The sequence below is a fragment of the Musca autumnalis genome, unplaced genomic scaffold, assembly GCF_047663935.1.
Source record: "Musca autumnalis isolate F117 unplaced genomic scaffold, ASM4766393v1 scaffold_4, whole genome shotgun sequence".
NCBI classification, from domain to species: domain Eukaryota; kingdom Metazoa; phylum Arthropoda; class Insecta; order Diptera; family Muscidae; genus Musca; species Musca autumnalis.
Window position 1 is genome coordinate 146,952,969 of NW_027411977.1, and position 19,661 is coordinate 146,972,629.

The 19,661-nt window shown below is 38.2% G+C and overlaps 1 protein-coding gene across 2 annotated transcripts; it reads right to left on the reverse strand.

Annotated features, from left to right (window-relative positions):
* Positions 1-4,975: 4,975 nt before the first annotated feature.
* KFase (kynurenine formamidase) lies at positions 4,976-14,776 on the reverse strand. Of its 2 annotated transcripts, none has more exons than XM_073987963.1 (3): positions 14,401-14,776; positions 5,765-5,869; positions 4,976-5,695 (listed from the first exon to the last, which is right to left on the reverse strand). In XM_073987963.1, exons 1-3 carry the CDS (start codon positions 14,654-14,656, stop codon positions 5,013-5,015), a joined length of 1,044 nt encoding a protein of 347 aa, XP_073844064.1. In that variant the 5' UTR covers positions 14,657-14,776; the 3' UTR covers positions 4,976-5,012. The 2 variants fall into 2 exon arrangements, with proteins under 2 accessions (XP_073844064.1, XP_073844065.1); XM_073987964.1 differs by lacking the exon at positions 14,401-14,776 and adding an exon at positions 6,912-7,079.
* Positions 14,777-19,661: the final 4,885 nt, after the last annotated feature.

Below are 19,661 nucleotides of genomic sequence, written 5' to 3' on the forward strand. Positions count from 1 at the left end.
AATAAGAATAACCTTTCACGTCACCTACACATTCATTCAGAAGTAAAACGCTCAAGATACTGGATTGATTAGAGCTCATCGTAAACAACATCCCAATTATAATGTAATAGCAAAACAGATGGCGAATAATGGTACATAGGGGTACATAGGTTTTAAAACATTAGTCAAAATATGTTAGTTTAATACTTAAAAATAAATAAATTTAATGAAATGAGACATTGCAGACTCTGTGAGGATGAGGAGGAGATGGAGACGATCGAGTCTTTTCTTTACAGTACATTCCTCGTATTTCCCCCGGATGATCACAATGGACCGGACGCAGTCACAAATTAGTGGCTGCACATCCCCAACAAAAATAGATAGTCCAAAGGTCAGGAAAAATTACATCAAATATTACAAAAAAAATTAAAAGTTTGTAATTTTTTGAGTCATAGAAAGTTAACCACGCTTGAGAGCTAAGCGTAATAGAATAAAAAGACACGTATCCCGAAGTTTTTTCAGTAAACCACTTTCTGAAACATACAAACTGTCTGTGAAAGGTTTTTAAGGGTCAAAATAACAAAAAAAAAAAAAAAAAAAAAAAAACATTAGAAATTATTAGATTTTTATACCTTTTTCCGTTCAAAGATATCAATAAACATATTAACATTTTAGGAATGATTATGAATGAAAAATTCCCCACCAGTGAACATTTAAAATTGCACCGAATATAATCTAAAATTTTGGCAAGCTGTATATGCTGTTTGAATTGATGTTCATAAATTGATGGGCTCATCAAAATGGCCTTGGTGCGAATCCAGCAAGATAATATGATGAACCCGGAAGAACAGTTCTGCCGTAGATCAAACTTCTGAGATATAGCGAAATGAATTCTTTCTTGACAAACTATACATACCTACATGACAAAAACCTGACGAAACTTGATCACGCCATAGTCAAAGGGAACCGTACCTAAAATCTTCTGAGCAACATTTTTGTAGAATATTTGGATGCTGAAAAATCTCAGCTTGTGCTACTTTCACTACGGTTCAAGAAATAAAGGACGAAAAGGATATGAAAGGCATTGAGTTAGAAGAATGAAATGTTCTACAAAAAGATTCGCCAATTGATTTTACTGTCATGTCACCTCAAAACGAAGCTTCAAGAACGCCAAACAGAGATGTGGAGCTATTTTCCCAAGTATTATAGGGAAAAAATCAAAAACTTCATCGCGCGATATCTCAGAAACTTGACCTATGGCGAAAATTTCTTTTTGGGTTCTTAGTATACTCATCAAGGGTTTTCATCTCCATGAGAAATTTTCCACCCCCCAAAAATGCTGCTGCACAGTGTATTAAGAGCCAGTTGAGAACTCGTTAGTTCCGTGTACTTATCACAGTTTGTTCTTCGCGGGTTCCTATAAGGAATTTGGCGACCTCCGCCGAAAAGGACATCAAAGGATATCTTCATATGATCCAAGAAGGAACATTCTTTAGATACCCTCCAATTCCTTAGGACGGAGTCATCTAGATTAGAGAGGGTTAGGTCGATGACCTCCTCCCTATCCCTAATTTTGAAGGTTGGATCATTACCTCTGTTACAAATTCGTAAATTATATGATAAAATAAAATCGAATATAGACTCGCCCCTTTTGTTGGTGTCCTTGCTGCCCCATTGGAAATGGTGAGCGTTTGCGTCGCATCCCAGGATCACGTTGCAGGTACCCATCATATCACCGAGCAACCGTCGGACATCCAGGTTTGGTGGGTCTGGGGCCTCAACGCTGAAAGAATCTTCCTGGACGGAATATCGGATAGGGAGACCACCGCAAGATCAGCTCCTTCCCACAGAGCGCCAAAGCCCTCAACTGTCCGAACAAGAAAATCTCGTGACTTCTTGTTCTGATAGTTAATGACCTTGACACCCTTTCGTAAGAAGGCGCTGCCAAATTGTCGGTCTTCCTGATCTTCCGGTCCAGAAACTATGGCAGACCGAAGACCAGTTTCAAAAAGCAACCAGTGACTGTCGCTGATTCTACCATTTGGGTCAGCTCTGTCGATGATTGCCAAATGAAGGTCTTTATCATCTGCCACTGTAACCGGTCTACTGTATGGCTTCTTGCGTCCTTGACCGTGCCTTGGGGTTAACTTTTCCAGAGGAGGCCTTCTCTGTACTCTGTTGCTTCCCCTTGGTTGGACGCTCAACAGCCGCCGCATACGAGGTTGATGGTTCAACCAGCTGAGAAGTCATCGTCTACTTTGGTGAAGACTGTGGACCCTCGGAGGAACGAACGCGCTTCACACATTTATGCTGCGGGGCATTGTTCGTTCCTCCAGAAGACGATGTTTCCTTTGCTGGCCTAACCATCTTCCTATTGAGACCAGCATTTCCAGCCGCTTCACCCTTGCCTTTCGGAGCAGAATCGGGCTTTGAGGCAGAGTCCTTTACCGGTCGGTCATCACTAGGGTTGCCTGTAGGTTTGGGGTGCACTCATTAGCCTTTTCCTTTACCTGTCGGTTCGGGTTAAGCTTCTGAATAGGTTTCGGCGCAGCGCATTTGCCAGAGGCAGTAGGCTTAGCCGCCTACACTACTTTATCCGGGAGGAAGATCCTTTCCACCTGGAGCTCGCGATGAAATTCACGCGGTTAAGTTCTCTCGAACTTCCTTATGAATTTCAGCTTACCCCTGATGAGGTGGACCTCCCTCGCCGAATGCAAGTTCGCATCTCTCCCTTCGAACTTACGGAGATAGGATACAGCACGTTTGTAGTGCTTCGCATCCGATGCTTCTCGTGCAGATGCAACTTTCGAGTCGCTGCCCGTTGTCGGGGTCCCGTTAGATTCCCCGTCGTCGGACATCGTTTCAGTTGCAGTCTGCCTTTGAAGCCTATTGTCGACAAGTGCCGGCACAGGACCAGTCGGAATCAGACTTGCATCCGGTTGAGTATCAGGGCTCGCACTCCCTTTGTTAGAGTCACAACAAATTTCCTGTGTAGACTTGGCCGGGATCACCGTGGTGTCCAGCTCATCGTCAGTCAGGATCAGATTGTGTAACAATTCCTGCGGGAGTGTGTCCTCACAATGCTCATCCGGTACAAGCCTATCCAGCTGGTCGAGGAGTTCCTTACTTTGCCTCCCTAAACTGTCATGAATAGTTCTGAGGGTCCCGTGAAGGTCGTCCCCGCCCACAACTGCGGTCCTGTCTGCCATAGACTGGCTTTCACCAGCCCTGGCTAATTCATGTTCCGTTTGAATTGCCGGGTCGTCATCTATTTTGGGGGTTGGAATTGATGCACTTGTAACAGGTACAGCTGTAGGTGACAAGGCATCCACACCTAACACAGCCGGATCACAATCGCTTGATTTCGACGACACATGGCTTGTGGTCACACCAACGCTTGCCGCCGGTATTGGGTTATTAACTCCCTGCACCGTAAATTTATTTCTCCTGTTCTTTCTACCCATTTTAGTTAATTTATTTAAGAGAACTACCCCGAACCAATTTTTGATCCACGAGGGACCCAAAGACTCCCAGGGTCTCCACGATGTGCGGGGTCGGGTCCGGCTTTGGTTGCCCAAGGACGGCTCCGACTCCACACATTGCAGTGACCCCCTTCCCATCCGCCACCCGGGAAGACGCGCCTGGTAAGAGAATGGCAAACTCCCCCAGGTATCCGGTACTATATAAACGTATTATAACACGCGCAATGGCTGCCCTCTGTTTCTCCCACGGGGGCAGTCCCAAATTAATAGTTCTAACCTGTCCAGGTTAACTACTGTGCAACAAGCTGCGTCAGTTCTCATTAATGGAGCAGTACAAAGCACCCCTCCCTCAGGCAGCTATAATGATATACTGAATATCCAACCCCTGGATATTCTAGTTCAATATCAAGCATCACGAGGTGCCTTGAGACTCAAGGAGATCAATCTTTGGCGTTGTTCACGGCATGTCCATGCCAGCGCTGTACAGCAAATAAGTGGCCAGACTGGGCTAAGGACAGGGCGGTAAAACTAATTAGCCTGATTATGAGTTTAAACTCCCTGTGAGTTTTGTCTCTCTGCCGTTTCAACTTAAAGCGAGAGTGAGAAAACTCACGTGAAATTTATATTCAAGATCGTTCTGGAACACATTTCGCCAATCGTGGATCTTTACATAGCGGAGGTAATAATTCCTTATAGGAGTGAGTGGAAGCTGGGCATACCACTTTCCGATAGCCCATCCATTTTCACTAATGGGTCGAAAATGAAAGAAGGCACGGGATCTTGTGTGTATTGTGAAGAACTAAAACCAGACGTTCGTACAAACTTAACGACAACTCCAGTGTTTTCAGGCAAAAATATTTGCAAGACGTTGAAAATTGTAGGTCCTTCATAAAAAACTTGTAACAAAGCCCTTAAGCACTGCAATGTTGAGGGAATCGAGACAGTTGGTGAACGTGGCTTCCAGACCTCTGACCATCGAGTGAAGGACTGTGTCAAACCAATCTGGCCGGCAATCTCAGGGCGTAGAACAATGTCCCTTCTCTTACTACGTAAATTGGAATCGCTGTAAGGATCGTTACTGGTCATTGCGGTCTTAGATGTATGACAAGCAAGTGGGAGGAAAACAACATACACGGCAATCATGACTAAAAATTGCGTGCGGAATTTGTTCCCATTCCCCAATTTCACATTTTTTTATTTACGTCCAAAAAGGGAATATTTTTGCCTTAGGTGGCTATGGATCGGCTCATCCTAGCCTATTTCAACTGATTACCTCCTCTTTCCCATCTCTCTGTTATATCTACTCTTCTTCTACCTCTTTTCTGTCCTCCCTTCCCTTCACAATTCTATCCCTTTTTATCTCTTTTCAGGATGAACAAAATATATCGCTGGTCTCCTAGTGAAATGGCTGTCAATAACCAACGGCACCTGTCAACAACCAACGGCCGATGTGCATCCTATAACCTAACATATATCAAACTCCTAATTAAAGTGTATAAAAACATACGACATACTTTAATAATTTTGCATTTTTTATTTTTAATTAAAAGTTTATATTTTCATTTCATGCTGCATATAACGGCTAATAGCCGAATCAGGATTTGAGCATTCTTCAATGATATCAAAATGATCGTAAGACCTAAAAACTCGATAATTTACATTCATATTTAATTGCATAAGTTTGTGAGCGTAATTTTGTGATTGCAATTTGAAGGTGTTGCTATCGTTTTCACCGACCAGTAGGTGCAGGCAAAGGTTCTGTTTTCGATATTTCGCCAAAAGTTCATCGTTGTATGTCGAACAAAATGGAGATAATTCAATTGCAAGATTGGCATTCAAGCCTAATATGTTATTGGAATTCGTAGTGTTCAATGACCATAATTGACGCAAATCATATAGACCACTTATCAGAAATAGGTGGTCAATCAAATCTAGATCATGTTGTGATTTCAGGAACACGTCATCAAACAGCTGCAACGCCAAATGAGCACCTGCAGAATGTCCACATATTGAAATTTTTGTAGCTCCAGTATCATTTGCATACACCCTCAGCCATTTGTAGAAATTCAAAATTTGTTGCGTTAATTGTGCCAAATTGACATTTGGGCATAAATCATAGTCCACCACTAGAACGCGATAGTTGAGTTCGACAAAAGTGTGAACTAAGGAACCAGATGCTGATTTATCCAATAATTGCCAATTCCCGCCATGGATGAAAACTAATATCGGAGTACCTGTGGAGTTTGAGATATATACAATATGTATGTGAGTGTTAGAGAAATTTATTTGAAATGTATTCTTACCATGTTCCTCATCTTTAAAATATATGTCCAATAGTTGGTTATCATTCTCTCCTCCATAGCGAACATCCAAACGAGTTTTATAAAGGCGACGGGCTAAATTTGTTGCTGAAATGAATAGTGTAAAAACACATTAAACAAGTAAAAAAGTATCAGTCAGCTTTGCCGACAGAGATATTTCCTCGCCTTTGTGAATTGAAACTTTAATGTATAGACAGATCAAATACTGCCTACACAACAAAAATCCTTTTCACCAAAAATTCTATATATATATATATAGCAGCATATCCCAAAATGCCTGCTCCGGAATACAGTCCCCAGAGAGTCGTCGTCAGATTACTATCTCATCGTCAGATTATGAAACTCCCCCTTCCCCTCGACAGCAACCGCACACGCAGCATTTAACACCTGCCGTTGTTGTCCTAATCCCTGAAAATGCATTTCTTTTGCAATTTAATTACAATGGATTCCGAGGTAAGATCGAGGAAATAGTGGTCTTCATGAGTCGGAAGAATATCGAGATCGCGGCGGTGCAAGAAACCAATCTCAACAACAACTGTAGCTTACTGCGCTGTGATGGTTGCTACGTGATAAAGAAGGATCGCACCAGAAATGGAGGCGTGGGATTAGCTTTCCTATTGCACCAGTCTGCCCAATACAGACCTATCTCGCTTGAGCACTAATGCGCATCATGAGATGTGGCAAACACACCTAAAAATTGCGCTGCGCTTTGGTGTAAGGAAACACAACTCATATGTTTACATATATTCATTTCATAACAAAATTGTACATATAACTTCATTTCATATATCATATCAATTAAAAGTTGTTTGTGCGTTTCCTTTTTCAATATTTAAATAGAATAAAAGTTTTTTAGTCAAAAGGTCTAAAAGTCATAACCCTAATGTATACATATAATATTAAATGTTTTTATTTTTCAATCCAAGGTCAATGAATATTAAATCTCACAATGTTATCTCTTCAGGTATGTATTAAAATATATGCTTTTTTGAAAATCACTTTTGTGTTTTCCTAATTCTAATAGTACTTGTACTTTTAAATGTCTTTGAAACTAGTATTGAACCATAACTCTGAAGTTCGTTACTGTATTCAAATTGCAATACCGCACTACCATAAAGAAAATAAATACCTTCCATCGAAACATTAATAAAATGCTTTAAGACTTCTTCATCGGGTTTGGCACAATTTTGAAATCGTTTTGTGTGCATACTTGGAGAATATTCTCTTTCGAAATCAATACCGATGTTTTTGTCAACCATATTGACAGCTTCGCAGTGTTCTTCAAACTAAAATACATACGAGATGTATTTTTTAAGCTGTCCAGCAGAAGATTATTAGTCTACACACATATGGACATATTTTATTTACATACATACATGCATACGTGAACTGGACCGAAATATCATTCAAGCGGAGATTATTTTATAGATTATTTTATAAACAGTATAATCAAAAAGTAAACGTACAAAAACTAAAATGCTGTTTGCTTTAGAGCTTTTGCCGGGTTAACTGTCTGTATGGGGATTTATTTGACGTATACGCTATAGAATTGACATTTGAAACCCAGTGGGTTTATTAAATGCGGTCACATACAATCGCATTGTAGGTGTATGTCTATACCTGCGATTCACAGCAACATTTTATGTAAGTTGTTATAGCAACGTACATATGTTCGTTCGTGTATTATATCAGTTATCAGGTTCTGGTTCCTCTGTATCCAGACTCAAAAATTCGACAACATGGGGCTCAAATCTTGTTCTATGAAAATTTGAAATGAAAACTTTTATAAAGTAAATAAATGTAAAATGAAACAAGTAAGAACGGCGTTAAGTTCGTCCCGGCCGAACTTGTTATACCCTCCACCACCAGTTTTATTGAAGTAAAACTGAACGATAAGTTTAATTTCGTTTATGAAGAAGACTAAATACCAAATTCCACCAATTTCGGTAAAACAATGGTGCTAACTTTCAAAATACCGAAATGCGGGAGGTACCGTTCTATGGGCGCTATATAAAAGCGTGCACATGTACCTTCAAATTTCAAGTGAAAAGTTTTTGCACCTCCAACGGAGACTAAATACCAAATTTCATCAATTTCGGTGGGTTATTGTGGCCACAACCTTCAAAATACCGAAAATCGGAAGGATCGTTCTATGCAGAATATATTGTTACGGAATTAGATTTAACTAATGTCCGTGTAGACGTTGTTTTATTCCCCGATACGATTTGTACCAAATAAAACAGGGTTCGTTTCAGATTACGTTTCTACAATGCTTTATTTAATTTATCACACTTATTCGGAGCTGACTGTTATAGCTAAGTACACAGCTTGTATCAAGTTAGCACTTCTTTAACCGATCTGTTCAGTTCAACGCTTAAAACACAACTAACTCGTCATTGCCAGTTCCCCTGTATTTATACCCCAAAGTCTCCCTGTTCGAGAGTCCTCACATACATGGGGGGAAGATCAATACAGTAGACAAACACAGTAATGACGTAATTACAACAACAAACAAATGCAAGAAATAAAGAAGTAACAAACTAAACGATAATTACATGATTATGGCAAAACAAAACAAAAGCTCATTAATGAAAGGTAAAGAACTAGAATGATGAAGAGATTTCTACATGGTAGTTGTTGTTGTTGCTTAAATAGAGTAACTGCGTAATAAAACTTTACGTTACAATTCAAATTTTTAAATTAACGGAAATTAAACTAAATTAACTTAAACCTATCAGTTACATTCGTAACAATATGAAGGCGTGGACCTGTACCTATAAATATGAGGTGGAAAGTTTTGCACCCCAACTAAGTCCCGGTCCACACTAGCGTGAATTTCATTAAAAAATTTCATGAAATTAGGCGTTCTTAAATCGAATTCCCCACTACTACAATTTTATGATTTTACTCTACTATGAAAGTCGATCTAGAGACGCATAATTTTATGCAATTTTTTCAATGAAATCACTCTAGTGTGGACCGGGACTAAGACTAAATACCAAAATTCAGCCATTTCGATGGATTATTGTGACCATAACCTTCAAAATATGGAAAATCGGAAGGTATCGTTCTATCGGGGCTATATTAAGGCATGGACCAGTACCGACACATTTCTGGGGGAAAATTTTATACCACCAACGAAGACTAAATACCAAATTTCAGCCATTTCGGAGGAATATTGAGGCCACAACCTTCAAAATACCGCAAATCTGAAGGTCCCGTTCTATGGGGGCTATATGAAGGCGTGGGCCTATACCGACAAAATTCTAGAGAAAGGTTTTATTTCAGTTATTTCGGTGTAATAAAGAAGATAAAACCTTCAAAATACCGAAAATTGGGTGGTACCGTTCTATGGGGGGCTATATCAAAAGGTGAACCGATATAGCCCATTTGCAAATTACAAAGCTCTATCTTAAATATTGCGAGCTGTATCTTGATTTCAACAGACGGATATGGTTATATCGAATTAGAATTTTAGCCTGATCAAGAGTATAAATTGCTCATTTACTCAAAGAGTGACACATCTCCAAAAATCAAATTTCGAGAAAACGCGTTGGTGAGTTATGTCAAACTCCCAGAAAATAAGCTGTATCTCGTTGAGTTTTAGAGATATCAACTTGTAAATTTGACACAAGGTGAAGTAAAAGGCGTAGAAAAAATGGAAATTGCTAACTCCAAAACCCCATTTTTTGAGTTATGCCACTCTTTGAGTAAATGAGCGATATACTCTATAGGGTCTCCGATGAATATTTCGATGTGTACAAACGGAATGACAAATTTAATTATACCCTCCTTGTTATGGTGAAGGGTATAAAAATTATAAAGAACATATTTTTGATTTAAAATTTTTATACAACAAGAATCCAGGCCCTGGACTGGTTGCGCCCATAAAAAATCAGGAGACAGGTGACCGGGGTTAGATTGGTAGCTAAACAAATGCTGTGTGCCATGTGGCCATGTGTTGGGTATCGTGGCATCAATTCGGGCCCAATACGAATTGAGGCGGCTGCATAGTCGGATCTTAACTGGCTGGCGTTTTTCTGCTGCAATGAATGGGGGGTGGTTACGGCATTCACACTGTATATCTGTACTGTACTGCCTGCACAACCGCGTCAGTGTGAATGCTATCCAAGCCTGCCTGATAGACTCGTTGGTCAAGAGGTTCTCTTTTATACCTATGGGTGGGGGAAGCCTGTCCATTAAATCGGGACAGGGATGCTTACAGCGATAACAACCAAACATGTACTGCATCGACAACATCCTGTTGTGCTGATGCACCGGTAAAATCTTCGTCTCCTCATGAAGATTGTCCACTGGCGTCATGAGGAGGCACCCTGTTGCAGTCATTTTGACAGGTTTGAATATTCTTCCACTGTGTAGCGCTAACATTTACATTCCATGCTTACCACAGACCGGCCTATAGCAGTGGCTTGCGCGGACGACTTAAACATGCCATCGAACATTACACCCAATATTTTGGGGTAGTCACCATCGACCAATATATTCAGTGGGAGCCTCATTTCAGCCTTCCAAGTGGTGAACAGTGTGGCAGTGAATTTAGCGGAGTGCATGTCCATATTCCTCAGATGGAAGAACTCCACTAGGTCAGCTATGTAGACATTTAACATGTCACATACATATGTCATTGACGATAGGACCCGACGCCAAGATCGTATAATCATCCGCATACACTACGAGGTAGATGTTAAACAGTTCCAGAGATATCACCCCTCCCTGTTTCAGTCTACGGGGTTTGGACTTCTTGTTTCAAACACGGCTGGAAAGTAGTATTCTCTATATCCTCGAACAGCTTGGCATTGTTGACGGTATCGAATGCCTTCTATAGGTCAAGTGCTACCACGACTTTTCGGTCGCACGGCCTGTTTTGGTTCAATACTCTACTGAGATGTGTGGATATGGCGTCTAATGCTTTTGTAGTACTATGCATTTTTCGAAATTCATGTCGATGTTGGGCAACTGGAAAACAGATTCTCATCGTGGGGGGAGTAGTGCCTCTAGGATCTTTGCTACTGGCGACAGGAGTGAAATCGGCCTTACATCCTTGCCAGGCTTCAGCAGCGGGACCACCCTACCAACATTCCAGGTTTCTGGTACAACATGGATGACTATCGATAAGTTGAGGACAATTTTAAATACTTAACTCCGGGTTCATCCAGTTGCTTAAGCATTACCATCAATATTCGGTGTGGGCCCAATGCTTTAGATTATTTCGAGTTTTGGATGGCATCTGCAACATCGCGCATTGTAAATTGTGGTGGTACCTGTCGGGTATTCGACCAGCAGGTATGTAGCGAGCGGCTGCAGTGGTGATGTCTTTCTTTCTGTCACTTTACTGCTACCTCAAACATTCCATGAATAGCTCAAGCGAGATACATACATAGATCTGTACTGGACAGACTGGTGTATTAGGAAGGCAAGTGCTTCTCCTCCGCTTCTTCTGTGATCCTTCCGCAAAATGTTGTATGTTTTTGCGTTGTCTGAGATAAGGGAACGCTTTTCGAGTAAAAATGGTAAAACTTGAAGATTTTTGCACATAAAGGAACAGGGCTTACAATTGCAAAAACAATATTGTTGTATGTACATACCCAGCAAAATAAATTGGAAGTAGTGCAATGTGGACTAGTTCTTTCACGGCATGTTTTGATGCAGTTCAAACGGACTCGTGAAAAAGGCACTCCATTCCCCACATTTTAACCGAATTTGGATGCAATCCAAAGAATCACATCCATTTGTCACATTTTAACAACATCCGGATGCAGTTCAACGGAGTCGTGTAAAATCCACTCCATTTCTCACATTTTAATAGCATCCAGATACAGTTCAAACGGAGTGGTGCAAAAGGTACTCCGTTCGTTACATTTTATTAGCACTTGCTTAGAGGTCCCTACAAGTAATTCGGTTAGTAGATACCTACAAAAAGAGAAAAAAGTGTGAACATTTCCCAAAATTTGTTACTATAAAATAAAAAATATATAATTTGCGAACATCAAATCATCATCAAGAAAAGTTCAGCTTGGATAAAATGGAGACACGCTTGGTTGTGATTGAATTCAATGGAAAATTTTCATAATTTTTGTTAATGCAATAAAGTTTTTAATATTTGTTTACCCAAATAATAAAGGCATCTTATTTGTTCTGGTATACATATTTTGCAATGGCTTGCACACATTCCTCAGAATGTCTGTATCAAAACACCTGCTTTGGACTGCATCCTGTTCTACCCCAAAGGGTTAAGTAAAATGCAGTGCAAAAGGGTCAGTTAAAATGCAGTGCCAAAGGGTTAGTTAAAAGGCAGTGCTAATGGAGTGCCTATTTCCGGAGTCACGCTCTTGTAAAAAGACTGAGTGAAAATTCATTCATTTGGTACACTTCAAAATCCCTTTTACATAGTACATATAATTTAACTGCCTCTTTGGAGTCAAACTTTTTGTTGGGTACATATGTACATACATATATGATAGAATTGACGAATTGTTATTCCGTTCCATATGGAATAATTTGCTTAATGAATGTGTACCAAAAGTTAGTATAAATTCTTCTAAAAAATTGCCTTGGATGATTACACCTGAACTATCCTCTCTAAAAAACTCTAAAATCAGACTTTTAAAAAAATTAAAAAATCGGGATCTACGTTAAACAAATAATACTTGTTCTGTTCCAGAACCTGCAAGAAGCTACTATTTTTTACTACGATAACATTTTTTCCTTTATATTATTGGAAAAAATAGTAAAAATTAGTAGATTCTTGCAGTACTGGAACAGACCAACTGTTTCTATGAAAATGTGAAATGAAAACTTTTACAGCTATACCTAATATCATGGCAGAATAAGAAGGTAATCTCATTTGAAAAACCCGTCCTTGAGCTGCCAAATACAACCATGCCTAAAAACAATATAAATGTTGTTTTTGTAATTGTATGTCAATGACAACAATAACAACATACTGACATACTATTTGTTTACGTTCTGTGAAATATTTGTTTATATAAAGCAGAATTAAATATTTTCGTAATTTGAAAAAATTGGACAAAAGAAAATGTTGTGTGATGTGATAGAAATCGTGGCTAATGCGAATATATCAAAGTGCTGTGAAAATTCGCTAAAATCCTGTGTAAAAGAAAGTTGTGAAATATCCATCGCAGCAGAAGAACGCCGAAAGCCAGCTGCCAAGGAAAACATTATACTGTTCCGGACGATGCAGTCACCCAAATTGATGCCATGATCCGGCATGTGGATTGAGACACACTATACGCTGCATTTGTTTTGTTTATGGTTATGACTGTTTGTGGTCCTGGTTACACAATTTTTGAGTCTGGAACAGAGGAACCAGAACCTGTTAACTGAAATAATACATCAACGAACATATGTATTTGGGTTGCTATAACAACAACCAATTGATGTGCCGTAACAAGCGTCAACCTTATGCTCACAGCGAACAAACCGGTAATTGGGTTGGAGCGAAGATTAATGGGTCTATATTTATGCATTAAATGTGTGATGATTGTTACAGGTGAAACATTGCTGAATTCCCTGTGCCCGTGGTGGCGGAACTAACCAGTGAGGGTGTTGACAAGCGGAACATGTTGAAATCGTCGTTTTGTCATCTGCCGAATTTGCAGTCGTTTGCCTTAACGAAGAGATCCAAACTTCCCAAAATATCTAACACAAATACAATAAACGGAGCGGTTAACCTAAATGTGCTAACAACACTTCCCTAATCAAATTGAAAATAAACAGCATAAATATTGTGTCATTTCGGGGTCAATACCTTCCGAAAGTGGTTTTCCCCTAGCAAAAAAATAAATAAAATGTTGTAGCCATGAATACTTTCCATTTATTTTATTGATGAACATCAATGATGCGATAATACATCTACATTGGACATTTCTTTGCGCAAAAATAGTATATGTATAATAAATAACACAAATATATACATTAACAAGATACAAGTTTGTATTAAATTATATATTATTATTTAAAGGCCGTAGTTCATCTTGGAACTGGATGTTCTCTCAATAGTTTTCGTGTCAAACAGCCATTTAGTTGGGTTACCGTAGGATTTATTGAGGTTTTGGTGATTATATGAGGAAGCAAGCAAGGCCCAGATTTGAGAGAAATATTACAATGTGCAAAGGCTGATACTGTCGTTCACTCCTTTCATTTATTGACATTTTAAAGCTTTTGGGCCTATATGGACTTGACCACGAAACACATTGGGGGTTATTCTGAACAAAAGTACGAAAGTTCCCCGAGAGTCTTGCCTTTCTGTCGTTGCAACTTAAGGCAGAAAGCGAAAAACTCACGGGGAATTTTCGTCCAGAATACCCCTACCTATATTGCTGTAAAAGGGATCACAAGGAATACTTTTGGGAACAATTTCTAGTCCATCCTCGAACATTTGAATTGTACGTTTGGAAGATTTTGGGCCATTATCTCAAGAAGTATGTATATACTTGCCCACGAAAAAATCTTGCATGCTGCTTCCAAACTGCACTTATGCCAAACATTTTGTGTGGGAGACACCTAAGGGATGAGACCGATACAGTCTATCATCTATGCCAAGAAGAAATATTACGATGTGCAAACTGGTTCCTTACCCGTACGCACCATATCAGCGAAAAATATTGAGTTTTTTTTAGGGGTTGTGCCGGAAAATGTGGACTGATATGGATCATCCTCGTAATTGATCAAAGTTTGAACATTATATGTGGACCACATCGGCTGATCCGTTCGAGAGTTATCTTGCAGTCGGACGGACGAACTGGGATAATCGACTCCAAATGAAAAATTTATATTGAAAATTTGTAAATAATTGAAAATAAAATAAATTGAAAATGTAAATATAATTGACATATGTATGTGTGTTTTAACATATACATACAAAGTTTGTCAAAATCATTTTGTCAATGAAGGGACGGCAAAGCGAATACAACTCTGTGAGTTGTGAGCGTGAGGTTACCATGTATCATTGTATCATGACCTAATATGCTGTTTATATTAGAGCTTTTTGCAGGGTTAACCTTCTTTGAGAGGATTTGTTTGAAATATAAGCAATGGAATTGACATTTAAAACCCAGTCGGTTTGTTAAATCCGGTTATATATAAACGGGGTATTAGGCCATGTTTATATTATAGCCTTTTGCAGGGTTAACCTTCTACATGAGGATTTGTTTGACGTATACGCAAAGGAATTGACATTTGAAACCCAGTGGGTTTGTCAAACCCGGTTATATATAAACGTGCTATAACTCTCAGGGCGACGTACAAAAATTATTCAACCTACCACACCAACGCTCTCTGAGCGTCCGTATTACCCAAATACGTTGAGTCCAAAATCACATTTAAAACACAAAATCCGCGACCGAAACTAACTTAAATGTTTTCATTCGTAAAACAAATAATTTTCCTTTGCAATGAATTGTGATTCATGTTTTGTTGGGCTTTTGTTTTTAAAATACAAAACACACACACATACAAACAATAACGTTCTGTCAAAGTTAAACTTTTTCAACTTACAAAAAGTATACGCCTGCTTGCCTCGCTTTCCTGCTTCATTTCTGACATAACAAAAATAAAAGAATAAAGAAGGCCGAATCAATTTCTAGATTGCAAGGTAAGCAGGCGAGGCAGCTTATGTACCCAGGCCTTTAGGGTTATGACTTTTTGAAATTTTTTCTTTCATTTTTATTTTCTCTAGCCAACGTTAACAACAAATCAAACATAAAAAAAATTAATAAAAACTTTTGATTTATGAAAGAGTGAAAATTTACTGTTAATATTAAGTTAATTATTAATGTTAATTATTTTGTGTTGTTTTTTAGTTTATTTATGTTTGTTTTGTTTTTATTTGTATGATAAACGAAACAAACGCGAATGGAAAAATAAAGAGGACACGAAAAAATCTTAAATTGCAAGTTAACGTGTGTGGACTAGAGTTGGGTAATCTAGTTCCTTGTACTAGTTCCAAAACGTATGAGCAACATCATGAAATATAACGTGTGATAGTAAGTATACGCAGTTTGTTCAAAGAAAAAATGTGGGCCATTGGAACTGCGAAGTGAACTAGATAGTTCCATATAGTTCCTTTGGCACAACTCCAGTGTGGACACTAACGAAACTTGAAAAGAAACTTTAACGAAATTGGTTTCAAGAAACCTTGCTAGTCTGACCATCGACTTAGGGAATGTGTATGGGAACATACATATATATAAGAATGTCAATTCTATAATTATTCGTAGTTTTGTCACTTTCACTTTGTTCACATTCACTTCTAGTTTCATCACGACCGCTATTTATATCACCAATCATGAAAACTTCTTCAGATTCGTATTTTTGTTTTTTATGATTCAAACGAAGTTCAATGACTTTTTTATCTTTTAACACTTTTTATACCCTCAGCATTTATGCTAACGAGGATATATACACTTTCATACGGGCAAAATGTGTTTCATCGAAATAATGGTCTTAGACCCCAAGTATGTTTGGACGAAATGTGTTTCAGACAATTTGGAGTTGATTTAGCAATGTGCGTCAGTATGTCTGTCTGCCTGTCTGTATGTCCGTCTGTCTGTTTGGCTGGTGCGCACCATAACTCTCGAACGGATCAACTGATTCGGTCCAAAATTTGGCTTTCGTAATATTTTGTCCAAACTTAGTTTAAGGTCGAAGTTGGGTTATATCGGTCCACTCCTTCCGGTACCTCCCCCACAAAAGTTCGGAAAATTTGTTCGCACGATAACTTTTGAAGGAAGTAACCGATTTCATCCATACTTTGCACATCGTGAAATTTCTACCGGGCTTAGATGAGATTCCAATATGGACCCAATCGGTCCACTCCTTCGGGTACCTCCCACACAAAATTTCGGATATGTTCAGAACTTGTATTCACTACCCCCCATACGACGGTACAAGTTTCATCAGGGTCAAGTCCATACTTCCTGAGAAAATAGCCTGAAAGTTGCAAAAAAAACCCCTGTGCAAAAAACCCCGGTGTAGTGATTAGAGAGCAAGATAACTCTCGAACGGATCTGCCGATTCGGTCCAAAATTTGGCCTTCGCAATATTTTGTCCAAACATAGTTTAAATTCGAAGATAAGTCATATCGGTCCACTCCTTAAGGTACCTCCCCCACAAAAGTTCAAAAATGGTTGGAAAAATTGTGCGCGCGAAAACTCTTGAAGGGAGTGACCGATGTAATCCATACTTTGCACATCCTAATATATCTATCAGATATAGGTCAGTTTCGAATATGACTATATCTGTCTACTCCTCCTGATACCTCTCACACAAAATTTTGGATAAGTTCACTTTAAGACCTGCTCTGGAATCACTTTGATTTTTGTTGAAGCCATTTGCAGTCGCTACCTCCATTACGACGGTAAAAGTTTTTCAGGGGCAAGTCCATATTTCTTAGGTAAAACAGCCCGAAAGGTTTAAAAAATCCCTATGTCACCATATGTGGCGGTTGGAGAGCACGATAACTCTCGAACTGTTCAACCGATTTGGTCAACATTTGGTCTTCGTCATATTATTTCCAAACTTAGTTTCATGGGGCAATACCGGTTCACATATTCCGGTACTTCTCCCCAATATTTAAAAGTATCACTAAAATGCTAGGACGATATCACTTGAATGGGGCAACCAATTTGGTCGAAACTTTGGATCTCCTAATATTTTGTCAAAATTTAGTTTAACTTCTAAATTGACCCATAAGGTACCTCCACCACAAAAGTTCAACATGTGTGTCTAAGTGCAGTTAATTCCTAATCTTAATTTTTGTCGGCAAGTTCAAATGTCCAAAAAGGGCCACAAAATTCTGAAGAGACCTTAAATACATTCGATCTGTCCGTAGGTTAAAGCTTCACTTCGCATTGGCTAAGGGTATATATCTGTCGGCAAAGCCGACTGACCATGGTATAAGTAAAGAGGTAGATTTAAATGAAAACAATCTAAAGACCACTTGTTTTCCCTGAATTCCTAAAACGTCAAAATTAGCAAACACAAAAGCAACAAGTGGGTTTGTTTTCAATACAATTTTTGAGCATTTTATAAAAAACGCGAAAAATGAATGAAGTGTCAAGATTTTTCAACATAATCGAGTTGGGGATATGATGAAATGTTTACTTCAATGCAAAGCTGACGAATTTCTTCCATATAAATGTTCTAAAAACAGTTTCAAAAAACATTGAATTCGATTGTTTTTAAAATTGTTTGGCATATTATTCAAACAGCACGGACACATGCACAGATTGTGTATATTGTTTTGACGTTTTAGGAACGTCGAAAGAAAAAATTTAAATTGACAGGAAGCTTTAGCTAACCTTTCTTATTAAACCATGCGACAGACACTTTTTTACTTGTTTTATATTTTTTAGGCATCGGCAATTATATTTTAGCACAATAGGGACATAATTATTTACTAATGCCAAGTTTACACTTGCGCTCCAAAATCCACTGGATTTCACAAAATCCTGAAATACACCCCGGTGTTTACACTTATTTTTTTGTTGATTTCAAACATATCGCAATGATCAAGGTAGATGCATATGCGCAGCTGAGCGAACATGAATTTTCAAAACAAGTTGTTGTAAATTGAATTAAACATCAAAAATATAAGACAATATAGAACTTTACAACTTTATTTCGAAAATTATCGTAAAATTATCTATATATCGTAATAATTGTGTATAGTACCAAAAAAAAAAAAAAAAAGATTTTATCGTTGAGACATCATAATAATAAATTCTGATAGATAAAAGTTGTGCTCAGAACCTGCAAAATATTAGTACTTGCAGTAGTTTTTCCGTTTAGTGCTAAAAATGCGTTCCCGTATACCGAAATCTAGCAAGACTTGCAATTCTCTTTAAAAAAAATAGCGACGAATAACACCCTCTTCTCCTGTTTTCTGCCATAAAATTTTGGCCTAGTAGAAACCAGCAGCAAGCATGTTCTTATGTTCATTGGTATCTAATATTATAACTGATACGTTAATTTTGACATTTCTGCTGGAGTTTTTGCAATTTCCGTCATTTTTCCGTTCCCGTATTTTTTAGGAAATTTGTATGGGGAAGCAATATTTGACAATTCGCTCTATTTTCTAAAATTACCATTAAAAAAGTACGGGAACACAATGAAAAATAGCATTGTAACAAAGTAATTTAATATTTTTTCACATTGTTTACAAATTTTGATACTAACATTTTTTGTTGCAGCAATTCGCACATCTACCTTGTTTATTGTCATACGTCAAAAGTGTTGCAACTTTTGGTACTTTTTTAGGCAAAAGCAAGGTTGTATATCATGTGTACTGTGATTTCGATGTTGATTTCGCTGAAATCACGAAATGAGATGATTTCATTTTTGTATGCGAAATCATGATAAATTTTGCTTGATTTCGCGCGAAATCACGAAAAGCCTTTGAAATCACGAAACGAAGCCGAATGTAAACCAAACATAACACAACGCGGATATATACTTAATCACATAAAAACTAAAAGATCGATGTAAAATACAACAAAAATAATTCTACGAAAACTAATTTATCAACAAATGTCAATAAACAAAAATGTGTATAAAAATAATTTTCAGGCAGACTTTAGAAAAGCCTGTGCACGTTTAAGCATTGTTAAAAAATGATTGTGAATTTTCTATTTTTATAGTATTATTCTCAAGTCCTATTACTTTTTATTTTTATTTGGTATGTTGGGTACCTTCTTTTCAGTTAAATATCTGCTTACAGTGACTTCAAAAAATTGTGAAAAGTTTTGAAAAAATAAGAACTTTAAAAGGGGTTTTGTGCGGAAGCTTTTTTCATTGAATCGCTTTATATTTCAGGTTTCATTCAATCTTAGATTTTACT

Bases quoted from the DNA above. Each gene is read 5' to 3' on its own strand.
- KFase (XM_073987963.1), bottom strand. From the start codon at position 14,656: ATGTCAATTATATTTACATTTTCAATTTATTTTATTTTCAATTATTTA. The intron at 5,870-14,400 runs GTAAGGAACCAG...TATTCATTTCAG, and splicing joins CGCTGATATGGTGCGTACGG to CAACAAATTTAGCCCGTCGC. The intron at 5,696-5,764 runs GTAAGAATACAT...CAAACTCCACAG, and splicing joins TTTTAAAGATGAGGAACATG to GTACTCCGATATTAGTTTTC.